Source organism: Mustelus asterias, chromosome 19 (assembly GCF_964213995.1).
Source record: "Mustelus asterias chromosome 19, sMusAst1.hap1.1, whole genome shotgun sequence".
Classification (NCBI taxonomy): domain Eukaryota; kingdom Metazoa; phylum Chordata; class Chondrichthyes; order Carcharhiniformes; family Triakidae; genus Mustelus; species Mustelus asterias.
In genome coordinates, this window is record NC_135819.1 from 84,485,468 (window position 1) to 84,503,149 (window position 17,682).

Sequence of the window (17,682 nt, forward strand, 5' to 3'; positions counted from 1 at the left end):
CCAGACCTCCAGGCCCACTCAGGTCATCCTGCTCCAGAATGCTCTTCTTCTTAGCTAGCCTTGCCCTGGCCCCCAGCTCGACCCCAGCCTCAGTACTTACTGACCTACCGTTTTGATCCCCTCCCCCCTGCCACACTAGTTTAAACCCTGCCGAAACACTCTAGCAAAACTCCCAGCCAGGATATTTGTGCCCTTCCAGTTAAGGTGTAACCCATCCTCTCTGTACAGGTGCCATCTTCTCATGAAGACTTCCCAATGATCTATGAATTTGAAACCCTCCCTCTTGCACCAGTCCTTTAGCCACGTGTTCAATTGTAGAATCTCCCTGTTCCTGGCCTCACTAGCACTAGGCACTGGGAGCAGTCCAGAGATTGCTACCCTAGTGGCCTTATTTTTTAGCCTAGCACCCATCTCCCTGAATTGCTCTCATATGACCCCCCTGCTCTTTCTACCTACGTCATTTTCACCAATGTGTACAATTACATCAGTTTGATTACCTTCCCTTTTTAATATGCTTCCTACCCTCTCGGAGACATCCAGTACCCCGGCACCAGGGAGGCAGACTACTATCCTGGAGTCTCGTTCGCGCCCGCAGAACCGCCTGTCCGTGCCTCTAACCATCGCATCCCCCACCACTATTTCTCTCCTAATCCCCTTCTTTCCCTTCTGGGCCTCTGAGCCTGTCTCTGTGCAGGTGATCTGGTCTTCGTGGCTTACCCCTGGAGGGTCATCCCCCTCCACAGAATCCAAAACAATATACCTATTTTGGAGGGCAACCACAGGGGATCCCTCCACTGACTGCTCACTCCCTTTCCCTCTCCCATCTGTTGCCCAGCCCTTACTATTATGGAAGACTGCCACTGGGGTACTTTCTGGTACATCACCCTTCTGACTTTTACCCTTCCTAACTGTGACCCACTTGTCTTCCTTCTGAGGCCCCGGTGTGACTACCTGCTTATAACTTCTATCTATTATTTTCTCATTTTCCCTGACTAAACTGAGGTCATCGAGCCGCAGCTCCAGCTCCCTTACACGGTCCCTCAGGAGTTGCAGTTCCATGCATTTGGCAGAGATATGGACCTCCGGGAGGCAAGTCGTCTCCAGGAACTCCCACATCCCACACCGAATGCAGCAAACTGGCCTCTCACTCATACCTGCCATTTCCTTTATAGTTTTGAGAAAAAAAAACAACAACCTTCCATGCCTCTGCCTGTTTTCACTGAAGCTCTGTGAGCCAAAGCCCTTATAGCTCTCACTCTGCTTCCTGCACACTCCGCTGCCCGCTAACGACGCTGCCCGCTGGATAGTGCGGCCTACTTTTATACCTCCCGCGCGCTGAAAAAAAAAACAAATTTCCCTCCCAGGTCACCCCGCGCCCGGCCTACTTCCGGTTTTCCGTTAAAGTTAGTAACAAAGAAAACCCCGCGAAAAAGTAAGTAATAAAAGTCGATCTCTTACCCTTTTTACTCTAGCCTCAAATCGCTCCTCTCTCTCTTGCTCCAGTTGAAACAATGTTGTGAGACTACTTACTGTGCCTACCCCAGTCCAACGCCAGCAACTCCACATCATAGTTTAATGTGCGCCTCATGAATCTTCATGTGAATAATATCATTAACTGGCATCTCCTAAAATCTATAACCAGTTCCTCTATCTTTTTGTTGCTCAGTAATAGATAATTATTGCAACACTTTACATCCACCTCCATTGTGTTCCGAGAGTATATTGTACATATTACATATGTGTGTTCCTACACACGTACTCTATCATCAACACATTTCAGGATTGGTAAGGCATTGTGCTCTGATCAACAATCACTTGTATGGAGGATAAAAAGTGAAAGTGAAAGTTCACAGTTTGAGGAATTCCAACATCGTGAATGTGGGCTCATTTAGTCCCAGGGACTAACAAACATTGTGACAGGAAATTACTGATCCAAAGTAGGAGAGTAAGATAAACGTCAAGGTTTTTCAATAATCCTGAATGATAGAGTAGTGTTAAAAGCTGCAGAGAAATCGAGCACAGTTGTCTAATCTATCAGTGGGCTGTTGGATCAGATGGACCAAGGTCAGAATGACATTATCCACTGATTTACGAGGTTCATCATTAGGTTCACTGATCAATGTGAGGGACAAGGGAATTCAAACGGTGCTTTGACATGACAAAACCCGTCATCACCATTGGTTTAGGAGTTGGCAATCATTCAGCTCCCCAGGCCCTGATTTCTTATCAACTGGGACACTGATAGCTGATTTCCTCAGCAAGGAGCAGTCTGCATGTCGAACAATTACTGAAGGTCCAGAGAGAAAGGAACCGCCAATCCATCTGCACCTTCTTTGACAGTTCCATTATGATAACTAATTGTTTTTTCATTTCCTTATAAAGAGAAAATGAACCATCCATTTCTTTTTTCAGAAAGAACTTGTACTTCAACACGACTAAGAATCTGTAAATTACTCACAACCAATCAATTACTTTCACATGAAAACGCTGATGTTTAATTGTGGTACAATTTTTCATAAACAGGTGAGATGGAATACCCAGAAACCCGTGTAACTGGTGGTGGCAGAAGGCTCTTTGCTCTTGTTCAATCTTTTACACGGTTACACTTTCTCCCAGCCCCATCAAACAGGTAGACCTCAATTTAACATCTCAATGAATGACAACACTTCTGACAAGACAACACTTGCTCAACTGCGCTGAAATATTATCCTAGATTACGAGTGGCTACAACCTAACATTTTCCAGAAAGTTCTTACTGTGTCAAAGTAACTACCTTCATATTTGCCTCGATTTCCATAGCTTATTTCAGCCTTTTCTTCTTCCAGAGTTGTGGGAGCTGAACAGGAGCACCGTGTTCCATGGACCTCGCGGATACCTCGACTTGCGAACAGTTCTGTTGGATGAATATCAGGACCGTCTGTTTGTGGGAGGCAGAGACCTTGTTTATTCACTCAGCTTGGATCACATCAATGAGGATTACCAAGAGGTAAAGTAGCACAAGCTAGCTGGAGATTACTTGATCATAACTCGTTATGATCAGCCATGATCATAATGAATGGCGGAGCAGACTCGATGGACTGAAAGGCCTACTCCTGCTTCTAATTTCTAAATTTCACTCCAAAAGTGCTTTTAATTTTAACTCAGAAGGACAAGCACTAAACATGTTGCTGTGTACTTTAACTAGCATTTACTTCACTGCATTTTTAAGAATACATAATAACAATGACAAATTGGATTCATATCGTGTCTTTAACACAGAATGTCCCAAGGCATTTATTTCACAGGAGCATCATAGAGCAGAGTTTGACAATATTCGACTAGATGACCAAAATCTTGGTCAGAGAGATTGGTTTTCAGGAGAGTTTCAAAGGAGGAAAGTGAGGTTGAGAGTCACAAAGGTTTAGGGAGTGAATTCCAGAGCTGAGGTCACAGCAGTTGAATGGATGGCTGGGATTAAAGCCAGGAATCAAGACACCAGAATTGGAGGAGTGCAAATATCTTGGAGGATTATGGGGCTGGAGGAGATTACAGATGTTGGGAGGGATCAGGCCATGGCGGGATTTGAAACTAAGGATGAGAATTTTAAATTGAGCTGTTGATTAATCAGGAGCCAATGTTGGAGAACTAAGGAGACAGACGAATAGGACTTGGTGTGAGTTAGGATATAGGCAGCAGAGTTTTGGATGAATTTCAGTTTACAAAGAGTAGATTGTGGTCGATCAGGCAGCAATGTATTAGAATAGTGAGGTCCCGGGCTAATGGAGACTTAAATAGGACATGGATAGAATCATACAAACTATATGCACAATGAACTTCTATGATTAGTCTAGGAATTGACTTACCTTGTGCCAGTGCAAAAGCTGTTCCTGAGAATCTAATACAATGCTAATGTCCATGCGTGCTTCACACTGAAAATTTACCACCTGCTGTATTAATGGATGGAGGTAAAAAAAAACCTCTTTCCAACTTTCTTATTGTAGCTTTTTGTGAAATTGGTTCACTCAGCACGAAGTGAGAATGCGGTTCAGCAGTTTGGAGCTCACAGCAACGCTAGTTAAAGGATTCATCCCTTCACACATTCATTGCTGTTTGTCTATTTGGCTCCAGCTGTTTCTTTAGACTATTTTCCACATTCAGGCTCTGAATTCTGTGACAAGTTGTTTTTTTTTTGCTGGAGCTGCAATTGTTTTGTTTTACTTCAAGATAATTTTATTCCCATCACGATGAATCTGGTTTTGGAGTTTGGGGGATTGGAGAGCTCAGTGGAATAAGACAGGAGTAGCTGAGAGATGAGGGATAAGGAGCAGCACCCACGCTGAATTTTCATGAAAAGTTTTCCTACCTCGAATTTATGAGGACCAATGTGTCAGAATACTTCACTTCCTCAGGGAGGCTGTTAATTGGAGCACTGCAAATGCAAACCGGAATATGTACACAATGAAATAGAAACAGAAAATGCTGGATAAACCTGGCAGCATCTGTGGAGAGAAACAGATTTAACGGGCACAATCTTACCAGCCGTTCACGATCCGCTGCCGTTGCAAGGGAGACAAATCTCCGTTCATTGCAGCGGGACCAGAAAATCTACCGGTGTGAATGGCCGGATAATCCCATCCTACATTTTGAATCTAAATGATCCTTCTCCAGGCATGTACTACATGCCTGTGGTTGTCTGAGGTGCTGTGCCACTTAGCATTCATATAATGAGCTTCTTCAAGGCGAAAGCAGGTGGCATCTATGGCAGTTCCCAGCATGCTGTGCACCTCCACATCCAGAAAGTCACTTGGGGCAAACATTTACATCTCTTTTCTCAATGGTGTGCGTGAGGCAGGGTGTGGGGGTACTACACTACTGGGTCCTCAGTGCCTCAGAGCACATCCCCAGCTGCTGTATGCTACCCAGTACTATCCTGACATCTGCTTTAGAGTCATAGAGGTTTACAGCATGGAAACAGGCCCTTCGGCCCAACCTGAGCATGCCACCCTTTTTTTTAAACCCCAAAGCTAGTCCCAATTGCCCGCATTTGACCCATATCCCTCTATACCCATCTTACCCATGTAACTTTCTAAATGCTTTTTAAAAGATAAAATTGTACCCACCTCTACGACTACCTCGGCAACTTGTTCTTGCTGTGACCACAGGCAGAACATCGCCAGGTCTGTGCCTGGCTTCTTAGCAATGGTTTGGATATCTGTTATCTCTGCCCCCTTTGTTCCAATCAGGCTGACATGTTACAGGCTGGTTACTGGGTGACAAAGAGATGGACATGGCTCGTTACTGCTGCCAGGTATCTGCAACTATTCAAACATTCTGTGTGACGCAGTCATTGTTTAAATGCAATACATTCAGGAGTGTTTACTGGGAATGAAATCCTCAACTTCATCGTGCTGTGTGTACTGTCATGCAGAGATTATCAGTGTAGCTCAGTTTATAAAGGAGCAAGGCAGAAATGTTGAGATTTCCACAAATAGAAATATATCTCTTTGGATCTCTTCTGGTTACAGTTTTCTCTGTCTTCTACCCACCTGTCCATTCTGCCTCCTCTTTCTCTCCATCTTCTTCTCTCGCCTTACTCCCTCCATTCTTCCAGCTCTCTCCCTTTTCCTTCCTCTCAGTCACTCTGTCAAGCTCAGGGATGGTTTCCAGTTTCATAGCTTTGGTCAAACGGGGACATCATCTACTGCTTCTCATGTGACATTACCACAGACAGAAGTGAGGTATTTACCTGACAATTCCAGAAATTTGAGCACCATTCATAACTCCTCCAATAAGACAGGCTCGTTCATTCTTGTACATACCAGATAATAACTATCTCAAATGAGAAAAGGACCACTTGTTGTTCCACTATTGACATCAATGATCAGAAGTTTAATACAGCAGCTATATCCACAGCAAGACAACATGAACAAAACAAAAGTCAGGTTTCTGAGACAAAAGGTTCACGCCTGAATTCATCACAGTCTCTTCAAGGCTGAACTTCAAAGAGTGACGAATGCCTCAGAACCTTCCCCCAATAGGTGGAGCCAGAACAACACTTGAGAATTTTTACATTATCCAGATTAGAGCAGATTCCAGTCCCTGGATTCAGTAACCACCTTGTGCATCACTAGTGCTTATACTTCAATGCAAGGAGCGTAGCAGGTAAGACAGACGAACTTAGGGCCTTAATGCTCACGAGGAATTTGGATGTGGTTGCGGTGACAGAGACTTGGTTGAAAGAGGGACAGGACTGGCAGCTGAATATTCCGGGGTACAAGTGTTTTAGGCGAGACAGAGGAGGGGCCAAAAGAGGTGGGGGAGTAGCAGTATTAGTTGGAGAGCATATTACAGCGGTGCAGAGGGAGGACAATTCAGAGGGGTCGTGTAACGAGTCACTCTGGGTGGAGCTTAGAAACAGGAAGGGCGCAGTCACTATGTTGGGGGTATACTACAGGCCCCCCAACAGCCCAAGGGAAGTGGAAGAATGGATATGTCAGGGGATACTGGATAGGTGCAGGAAAAATAGGGTTGTTGTAGTGGGAGACTTCAATTTCCCTGGTATAGACTGGAAATCGCTGAGAGCTGGGACTCTGAATGGGGAGGAATTTGTAAAATGCGTACAGGAGGGTTCTTTGGAACAATATGTAGATAGCCCGACGAGAGAGGGGGCTATACTGGACCTAGTACTGGTGAATGAGCCCGGTCAGGTCTTCAAAGTTTCGGTAGGGGAACATGTGGCAAATAGTGACCACAACTCTGTTAGCTTTAGGATAGTGATGGAAAAGGATGAGTGGTGTCCCAAGGGTAAGGTGTTGGATTGGGGAAAGGCTAACTTTAGTGGGATTAGGCAGAAATTGGCAGCTGTTGATTGGGAGAGGCTGTTTGAGGGTAAATCCACATCTGGCGTGTGGGAGTCTTTTAAGGAACAGTTGTTAGGGCTACAGGACAGGCAAGTGCCTGTAAAAAAGAAGGATAGGAAGGGTAAGATTCGAGAACCGTGGATAACCAGGGAAATTGAGGGACTGGTCAAAAAGAAAAGAGAGGCGTATGTTAGGTCCAGGCAGCTAAAGACGGAGGGAGCTCTGGAGGAGTACAAAGAAAGTAGGAAAGAACTCAAATGGGGAATTAGAAGGTCAAAAAGGGGTCACGAAATGTCCTTGGCAGACAGGATTAAGGAGAATCCCAAGGCATTTTATTCATACGTTAGGAACAAAAGGGTTGTTAGGGAAAAAATCGGACCTCTCAGGGACAAAAGTGGGGAATTATGCTTGGAGCCCAAAGAAGTAGGGGAGATCCTAAATGAATACTTTGCGTCGGTATTCACAAAGGAGAGGGATGTGTTGACTGGGGGTGTCTCGGAGGGGAGTGTTGAACCGTTGGAGAAAATCTCCATTACAAGGGAGGAAGTGTTAGCTTTGTTAGAGAATATAAAGACTGACAAATCCCCAGGGCCTTATGGAATCTATCCAAGGCTGCTCAGGGAGACGAGAGATGAAATCGCTGGGCCTCTGACGCAAATCTTTGTCTCGTCACTGGACGCAGGTGAGGTCCCAGAGGATTGGAGGATAGCTAATGTGGTCCCGTTATTTAAGAAGGGTAGGAAGGATAACCCGAGTAATTATAGGTCGGTGAGCTTTGACGTCCGTGGTGGGGAAGTTGTTGGAGAAGATTCTTGGAGATAGGATGTATGCACATTTAGAAAGGAATAAACTCATTCACGATAGTCAGCATGGTTTTGTGAGAGGGAGGTCATGCCTCACTAACCCGGTGGAGTGTTTTGAAGAAGTGACCAGAATGGTTGACGAGGGAAGGGCCGTGGTGTCGTCTATATGGACTTTAGTAAAGCGTTTGACAAAGTCCCTCATGGTAGGCTGGTGAAAAAGGTTGGATTTCATGGGATAAAAGGGGAGGTGGCTAGATGGGTGGAGAACTGGCTTGGTCACAGAAGACAGAGGGTGGTAGTGGAAGGGTCTTTTTCCGGCTGGAGGCCTGTGACTAGTGGTGTTCCGCAGGGCTCTGTATTGGGACCTCTGCTGTTTGTGATTTATATAATCGATCTGGAAGAAGGTGTAACTGGGGTGATCAGTAAGTTTGCGGACGACACAAAATTGGCAGGACTTGCAGATAGTGAGGAGCATTGTCAGAAGCTACAGAAGGATATAGATAGGCTGGAAATTTGGGCAAAGAAATGGCAGATGGAGTTCAATCCTGATGAATGCGAAGTGATGCATTTTGGTAGAAATAATGTCGGGAGGAGCTATACGATAAATGGCAGAACCATAAAGGGTGTAGATACGCAGAGGGACCTGGGTGTGCAAGTCCACAGATCCTTGAAGGTGACGTCACAGATGGAGAAGGTGGTGAAGAAGGCATATGGCATGCTTGCCTTTATAGGACGGGGCATAGAGTATAAAAGTTGGGGTCTGATGTTGCAGATGTATAGAACGTTGGTTCGGCCGCACTTGGAATACTGCGTCCAGTTCTGGTCGCCACACTACCAGGAGGACGTGGAGGCTTTGGAGAGAGTACAGAGGAGGTTTACCAGGATGTTGCCTGGTATGGAGGGGCTTAGTTATGAGGAGAGATTGGGTAAACTGGGGTTGTTCTCCCTGGAAAGACGGAGGATGAGGGGAGACTTAATAGAGGTGTATAAAATTATGAAAGGCATAGATAGGGTGAACGGTGGGAAGCTTTTCCCCAGGTCGGTGGTGACGTTCACGAGGGGTCATAGGTTCAAGGTGAAGGGGGGAGGTTTAACACAGATATCAGAAGGACATATTTTACACAGAGGGTGGTGGGGGCCTGGAATGCGCTGCCAGGCAAGGTGGTGGAGGCGGACACACTGGGAACATTTAAGACTTATCTAGATAGCCATATGAACGGAGTGGGAACGGAGGGATACAAAAGAATGGTCTAGTTTGGACCAGGGAGTGGCACGGGCTTGGAGGGCCGAAGGGCCTGTTCCTGTGCTGTATTGTTCTTTATTCTTTGTTCTTTGTTAGTGCACAATGTGAGATTTAAAGGATGCAGCAACACATCAGGGCTAATTTAATCATAGAATCATAGAAATCATAGAAAATTAAAATCTCTCCATTCGACAGTCTCTGAACAAGAGAAGCTATCAGCTCCTGAATTGGACAAACCTCACCATCATTCCGCATTACTGGATCAAACCCCGGCATTTATAACTCTAAATGGGGTTTCATTTCCACAGGGTATTGCAATGGTTCTAGAAGAAGGCCAGGGTGAGACTAGGAATCAACAACAAATCTTGTTCATCTTGTATCATCTCTGGAATCAATGAACACAAAAAATCCAAACAGGGATATCAGGAGAATTCATTTTTCTGCATCAGAGCTTCATTTTCTGAACAAAATAGAGTATGGACGGTAAGATTCTTATTCGAGGATTAACGACCTTGAAAGTGACAGACATCATCAAAGCTATTTCCACTCAGTGTAACTACTTTCTATAAAATCCTCTAAGCTACAATACTTTGATGACTTGCAGTTTGCTTCTATTTTCAACCTTCACGCTGTGATTTCAGACCAGCAATCATACCTCAATGCTTCATCACCACATCACTGACAGAGAGGAAAAACAGGTTTAAACCAGTTTGTAACAAAAACAGAAAATGCTGGAAAATCTCAGCATCTGTGGAGAGAGAATAGAGCCAATGTTTTGAGTCTGGATGACCCTTCGTCAGAGCTGAGATTTTCCAGCATTATCTGTTTCTGTTTCTGTTTCAGACTCCAGCATCCATAGGATTTTGCTCAAATCAGTTTGTAGTTGATCATGTCATATACACATTACCCGTTCCTTTAATTTTCTGCAAATATTAATGGGGTGTAAGTGTAGAGTTAAGAGAGAAATCAGGAGGGCTAAAAGGGGACACGAGATTGTTTTGGCAGATAAGGCAGAGGAGAATCCAAAGAACTTCAACAAATACATAAAGGGCAAAAGAGTAACAAGGGAGAGAGTAGGGCCTCTTAAGGATCAACAAGGCAGATCCACAAGAGATGGGTGAGATCCTAAATGAATATTTCTCATCAGTATTTATTGTTGAGAAAAGCATGGATGTTAGGGAACTTGGGGAAATAAATAGTGATGTCTTGAGGAGTGTACATATTACAGAGAAGGAGGTGCTGGAACTCTTAAAGCGCATCAAGGTCGATAAATCTCCAGAACCTGATGAAGTGTATCCCAGGACATTGTGGGAGGCTAGGGAGGAAATTGCGGGTCCCCTAGCCGAGATATTTGAATCATCGATAGTCATAGGTGAGATGCCTGAAGATTGGAGAGTGGCAAATGTTGTGCCTTTGTTTAAAAAGGGCTGCAGGGAAAAGCCTGGGAACTACAGGCCAGTGAGCCTCACATCTGTAGTGGGTAAATTGTTGGAAGGTATTTTGAGAGACCGGATCTACAGGCATTTAGAGACGCATGGACTGATTAGGGACAGTCAGCTTTGTGAGTGGAAAATCATGTCTCACAAATTTAATTGAGTTTTTTGAAGGGGTAACCAAGAAGGTAGATGAGGGCAGTGCAGTTGATGTTGTCTACATGGACTTTAGCAAGGCCTTTGACAAGGTACTGCATGGTAGGTTGTTGCATCAGGTTCAATCTCACGGGATCCAGGGTGAGATATCTAAATGGATACAAAATTGGCTTCTGTCAGTTTGTGGTTGTAGAGGGTTGTTTTTCAAACTGGAGGCCTGTGACCAGTGGTGTGCCTCAGGGATCAGTGCTGGGTCCACTGTTATTTGTCATTTATATTGATGATTTGGATGACAATATAGGAGGCGTGGTTAGTAAGTTTGCAGATGACACTAAGGTTGTTGGCATCGTGGACAGTGAAGAAAGTTATCTCCAATTGCAACGGGATCTTGATCAATTGGGCCAGTGGGCTGACAAATGGCAGATGGAGTTTAATTTAGACAAATGCGAGGTGATGCATTTTTGTAGATTGAACCAGGGCAGGACTTACTCAGTTAATGGTAGGGCGTTGGGGAGAGTTACAGAACAAAGAGATCTAGGGGTATATGTTCATACCTCCTTGAAAGTGGAGTCACAGGTGGACAGAGTGGTGAAGAAGGCATTCGGCATGCTTGGTTTCATCGGACAGAACATTGAATACAGGAGTTGGGACGTCTTGTTGAAGTTGTACAATACATTGGTAAGGCCACACTTGGAATACTGTGTGCAATTCTGGTCACCCTATTATAGAAAGGATATTATTAAACTAGAAAGAGTGCAGAAAAGATTTACTCGGATGCGACCAGGACTTGATGGATTGAGTTATAAGGAGAAGCTGGATAGACTGGGACTTTTTTCTCTGGAGCGTAGGAGGCTGAGGGGTGACCTTATAGAGGTCTATAAAATAATGAGGGGCACAGATCAGCTAGATAGTCAATATCTTTTCCCAAAGGACGGGGAGTCTAAAACTAGAGGGCATAGGTTTAAGGTGAGAGGGGAGAGATACAAAAGTGTCGAGAGGGGCAATTTTTTCACACAGAGGGTGAGTGTCTGGAACAAGCTGCCAGAGGTAGTAGTAGAGGCGGGTACAATTTTATCTTTTAAAAAGCATTTAGATCGTTACATGGGTACGATGGGTATAGAGGGATATGGGCCAAATGCGGGCAATTGGGATTAGTTTAGGGGTTTTAAAACAAAAGGGGCGGCATGGACAAGTTGGGCCGAACGGCGTGTTTCCATGCTGTAAACTCTATGACTCTATGACCTGTATTTGTGAAAATAATAGGCAAGGCTCAAAGAAATGTTCAGTCCAGGCTTTTAGATTTCAGTGAGCAAATAACTTCCAACATCGAATTGAGGCATTTCTGTATCTGAATGACCTCTGAGCTATTCTCTGATATGATGCATGCTCCCAGCAGCCCTGTTGTAAAATACTGAGCTGCGAGATGCTTTTTATAAATGCACCTAGCTGTGTACAACAACTTACATTCATATAATGCCTTTAATTTAAAGAAATGTCCCAAGATGCTTCACTGGAGCATCATCAAACAAAGTATGTCACTGGGCTACAAAGGTTTGGTCAAAATGATTGGTGTCTTTCTGGAGGACAGCAGGGTAAAAAGGCAGAGTGGTTTCTGGAGGGAATTCCATAACTTGGGCCAAGAGAAGACAACGGTGGAGTGATTACAATTAGTAACATACAAGAGGCCAGAATTAGTGGAGTTCAGATATCTCAGAGGCTTTGGGGTTGGAGATAATTACAGAGATAGAGAAGGGGTGAGGCCATGGAGAGATTTGACAACAAGGATGGGAAGTTTAAAATAAAGATGTTGCCTAACCAGGAGCTAATGCAGGTCAGTGAGCACCAGGTGTTACAGGGGAACAGGATTCGTTACAAGTTAGGACATGGACAACAACATTTTGGATGACATAAGTGTTCTAGAGGATTTAGTGCAGCAGACAAGACAGGAATGTGTGGGGATAGTCAAATGAAAATAAGAAAGGCTTGGGTTCCAGCAGCAGGTAAGTGAAGACAGGGACAAAGTCGGACAATGTTATGGGAGGTGGATATAGACCTTGGGAGATTGAATAGTGCCTTCTATTCCGCAGTTGCTGTTTATTTTCTGTGTAAGAGGTAGTTTACCAGGTTTACTCAATAGCAATGATTACAGTGCAAAAATAATCCATTGGTTGAAGGTGCATTGATGCAGCCCAAGAACATAAAAGACACAATGTAAATATAAATTTGTCCTTTTTAATTAATCAGATCTCACGAAAACATTATGACACGGGGCTCTGACCTCTCCACAGCAGAACGCAATCTCCTAACCACCAATAATATATCAGAGGCTGAATGGATGGAAAACTTTTACATAACTGAAACGTAATGGGGAAAGTGGCAGACGCATCACTCATTCTGCCTTCGAAAAATACTCTGTCTGAGCCCCTGTACAGATAAACCATTGCCACATTAAATAGATTCCAAGCAAGAAACATAACCTTGCTCAAACAGTCCAGGGAAAATCATTTTTCTGGAATAAGATTTTGCTTATACACCAATAACCAATCAGATTAACCCAATAAAGCATCAAAACCAACACATAGTTTAGTGACTGCTCGAATGCCAATGGTTGCATGAGCAAAGCCGAACAAACAGCACGAACCAGTTAAACTCTTTCCGAATTGTTGGTTGAGCTTTAGAGATTGTTTGGACATAATACCATTCCTCTTTGCTCTTCAATTAGTATCCTCGCATCTCTTCCATTCGCATGAAAATGAAAACAAGACATTGGGTTGGCATCTCATCAGAAACGCAGACCTCCAACAGTGCGACACTCCCTCAGTACTGACCTTACAACAGTGCGACACTCCCTCAGTACTGAACCTCCAACAGTGCGGCACTCCATCAGTACTGACCCTCTGACAGTGCAACACTCCCTCAGTACTGACCTTCCAACAGTGCGGCATTCCCTCAGTACTGACCTTCTGACAGTGCGGCAGTCCCCCAGTACTGACCCTCCAACAGTGCAGCACTCCCTCAGTACTGACTCTCCAACAGTGCGGCATTCCCTCAGTACTGACCTCCAACAGTGCAGCACTCCCTCAGTAATGACCCTCTAACAGTGCGGCACTCCCTCAGTACTGACCCTCTGACAGTGCGGCAGTCCCTCAGTACTGACCTTCTGACAGTGCGGCATTCCCTCAATACTGACCTTCTGACAGTGCGGCACTCTCTCAGTACTGACCCTCTGACATTGCGGCACTCCCTCAGTACTGTCCCTCTGACAGTGCGGCACTCCCTCAGTACTGACCCTCTGAGAGTGCGGCACTCCCTCAGTTTTGACCCTCTGACAGTGCGGTGTTCTCTCAGTACTGACCCCCTGATGGTGCGGCATTCCCTCAATAATGACCTGCTGACAATGCAGCACGATGCATTTTGGAAGAACTAATGTAGGGGGGAGTTATACAATAAATGGCAGAGCCATCAAGAGTATAGAAACACAGAGGGACCTAGGTGTGCAAGCCCACAAATCCTTGAAGGTGGCAGCACAGGTGGAGAAGGTGGTGAAGAAGGCATATGGTATGCTTGCCTTTATAGGACGGGGTATAGAGTATAAAAGCTGGAGTCTGATGTTGCAGCTGTATAGAACGCTGGTTAGGCCACATTTGGAGTACTGTGTCCAGTTCTGGTCGCCGCACTACCAGAAGGACGTGGAGGCTTTAGAGAGAGTGCAGAGAAGGTTTACCAGGATGTTGCCTGGTATGGAGGGTCTTAGCTATGAGGAGAGATTGGGTAAACTGGGCTTGTTCTCCCTGGAAAGACAGAGAATGAGGGGAGACCTAACAGAGGTGTACAAAATTATGAAGGGTAAAGATAGGGTGAAGAGTGGGAAGCTTTTTCCCAGGTCGGAGGTGATGATCACGAGGGGTCACAGGCTCAAGGTGAGAGGGGCGAGGTATAACTCAGATATTAGAGGGATGTTTTTTACACAGAATGGTGGGGGCCTGGAATGCGCTGCCAAGTAGGGTGGTGGAGGCAGACACGCTGACATTGTTTAAGACTTACCTGGATAGTCACATGAGCAGTCTGGGAATGGAGGGATACAAACGAATAGTCTAGTTGGACCAAGGAGCAGCACAGGCTTGGAGGGCCGAAGGGCCTGTTTCTTGTGCTGTACTGTTCTTTGTTCTTTGTTCACTCCCTCAGTACTGAACCTCTGAGAGTGCAGCACTGCCTCAGGACTGACCCTCTGACAGTGCGGCACTCCCTCAGTACTGACCTTCTGACAGTGCAGCACTCCCTCAGCACTGACCCTCTGATAGTGCAGCACTCCCTCAGTACTGACCCTCTGACAGTGCAGCACTCCCTCAGTACTGACCCTCTGACAGTGCAGCAGTCCATCAGTACTGACCCTCTGACAGAGCAGCGCTCCCTCAGTACTGACCCTCTGACAGTGCAGCACTCCCTCAGTACTGACCCTCTGACAGTGCGACACTCCCTCAGTACTGACCCTCTGACAGTGCAGCGCTCCCTCAGTACTGACCCTCTGACATGCAGCAGTCCATCAGTACTGACCCTCTGACGGTGTGGCACTTCCTCAGCACTGACCCTCTGACAGTGCAGCACCCCCTCAGTACTGACCCTCTGACAGTGCAGCGCTCCCTCAGTACTGACCCTCTGACAGTGCAGCAGTCCAACAGTACTGACCCTCTGACGGTGTGGCACTTCCTCAGTACTGACCCTCTGACAGTGCAGCACTTCCTCAGCACTGACCCTCTGACAGTGCAGCACGTCCTCAGCACTGACCATCTGACAGTGCGGCACTCCCTCAGCACTGACCCTCTGACAGTGCAGCACTTCCTCAGCACTGACCCTCTGACAGTGCGGCACTCCCTCAGTACTGAACCGCTGACAGTGCGACACTCCCTCAGCACTGACCCTCTGACAGTGCGGCACGCCCTCAGTGCTGACCCTCTGACAGTGCAGCACTCCCTCAGCACTGACCCTCTGACAGTGCAGCACTCCCTCAGTACTGACCCTCTGACAGTGCGGCACTCTCTCAGCACTGACCCTCTGACAGTGCGGCACTCCCTCAGTACTGACCTCTGACAGTGCTGCACTGCCTCATTGCTGACCCTCTGACAGTGCAGCACTCCCTCAGTGCTTTACTGGAACACTAACCTGCATGATGTTCTCACATCTATAGTGTGGGCTGTGAACAAACAACCCCTGAGTCAGGGAGTGAGTTTATTTTCTTTTTCAATTGTTTGAAGATTCATGAAAGTCACTTAAAATAAAAGGGGTTTTTTGAGAGTCACGTGTTTTTTGCTATATGTTAATTTCATGTTGAATTGGAAAATGTAATTTAATTTATCCACAGCTGATGGATTTGTTAATGTTAAACACAGACATGGTCATTCCGGGAGGGAGCTCAGCACCACCTTCTGAAGGGCAGTTCGGGATGGACAATGAATGCTGGTCAGCCAGCGATACCCACATCCCATAAATGAATGAAAAATAACAGATTATTGATTGTAATAAGCGGAGGTTGATTTTTACGGGTGTATATGTTTTACTGATCGTTCTTTCTGTCGCTATCCTTCGCCATCACTGCAGTGCAACCACCTTTCCACACTGTCTTTGATCAAAAGCATTTGACAGCAGCTAATCTATACCTGCAGCTATGAGATCCTGCAAACATGAAATGGCCATACTTCCACTGCATAAACACGCAAGTCTCCTTTCTCATATTGAAGACATAATTACAGAGATTTCCAAATGGAGAAATATACAAAGAAGAAATCTCTGAGATGTCAAGAGAGGCATTTATTGTGGGTTTTTTGTGAGTTATTCCAAATGGTTTTCAACAGCTTTGACTGCAGTTGTATGCTGGTATTTGAAATAGTCTCAAAGGATCATTGTGATGTGAAAACTGGAGGAGGGAATTGGTTTAATAAAATAATCTTGCAGCTCAGCAATCGACCTCCAAGAGATGAATGTTTCCTCCCCATTTTGTGATGGATACTGAATTCTGTAATCGCTGTTTATTCGATGACGTTGCTGATCTCAGTTTGAGGCAACATGGCAGCTATGAATAGACATCACTTTCACAGGTGAACAATTTCAGAAATGTGTTGATTATGGGTGGGGTCTTCAGCCACTCCCTCCGTCCACGAGGACCACTGGCAGTGACACAAGATGATGCGCAACCCGAAGTCGCGGATCTCGCTGGCGATGTGACCAGATTCATGGCCACAATAGGCATGAATCCGATTTCAATACATTTTAATTCATTTCCATATTATTAACATGCCCACCACCGTATATTGATGTGACATCACTTTGACGCGGTTTACAATAGTTCACCTTGTTGTGAACCTGTCATGGGGTTCTCTCTGAGGACGCAAAGGTAAGTATTACTCCTGGGGGAAAGGGACTTGGCATTACCCTCTGGCACTGCCTCTTGGCACAGGTTGGCACTGCCGACTTGACAATCTCAGCCTGTGCCGGGGCAGTGTTGGGGCAGATCCCAGTGGGAGCCTCACTTCTTGCTAGAACTGGGGAGGTTTGGGGGTGGGTGGGGGGGGTTGGAGTTGATGAAGAGACCTGGAGGAGGGGGGAGAAACATGCCTGTGGGTAGGGGGGCTGGGGGAGTGTGGGGGTCATGATGTGGAGACGCCGGCGTTGTACTGGGGTAAACACAGTAAGAAGTTTAACAACAGCAGGTTAAAGTCCAACAGGTTTATTTGGTAGCAAATGCCACTAGCTTTCGGAGCGCTGCCCGTCCGTCAGGTGGAGAGGAGATCTGAGTGGCGGAGATCTGAGTGGCAGATCTCCACTCCACGTTACAAAGGGGCAGCGCTCCGAAAGCTAGTGGCATTTGCTACCAAATAAACCTGTTGGACTTTAACCTGGTGTTGTTAAACTTCTTGGAGTGTGGGGGAACAGACCTGCTCTTCATGGATCACACAGATCTCTGGTCAATGTCAAATGTAAATGCTCCAGTTGACCTCTTCCAGCTGCTCCGCTGCCTCTTCTGAGACTTGGGTGGGATTTTCCAGCCGCATTTCCCCAAGGCCAGAAATTCTTGCTTGAGATCAGCAGACCTCTGCGTGGTCTGTCCCCGGCTGTTCCTGTGGCAGGCAGGATGGGAACATTCTGCCCTCGGTGTTAACATTGGGATTGTGGCTCTGATATATCATGGGATCAGAACCCATTCTTATTAAATT

General features: G+C 45.8%; 1 protein-coding gene across 1 annotated transcript in view; it reads left to right on the plus strand.

Annotated features, from left to right (window-relative positions):
• Nucleotides 1-17,682, plus strand: part of LOC144507516 (semaphorin-3E-like) — a 335,905-nt gene that overhangs the window by 122,716 nt on the left and 195,507 nt on the right. Inside the window, exon 2 of the mRNA XM_078234643.1 lies at nt 2,826-2,986. Coding sequence (XP_078090769.1) covers nt 2,826-2,986 — 161 coding nt within the window. The remainder of the gene's footprint in view (nt 1-2,825; nt 2,987-17,682) is intronic.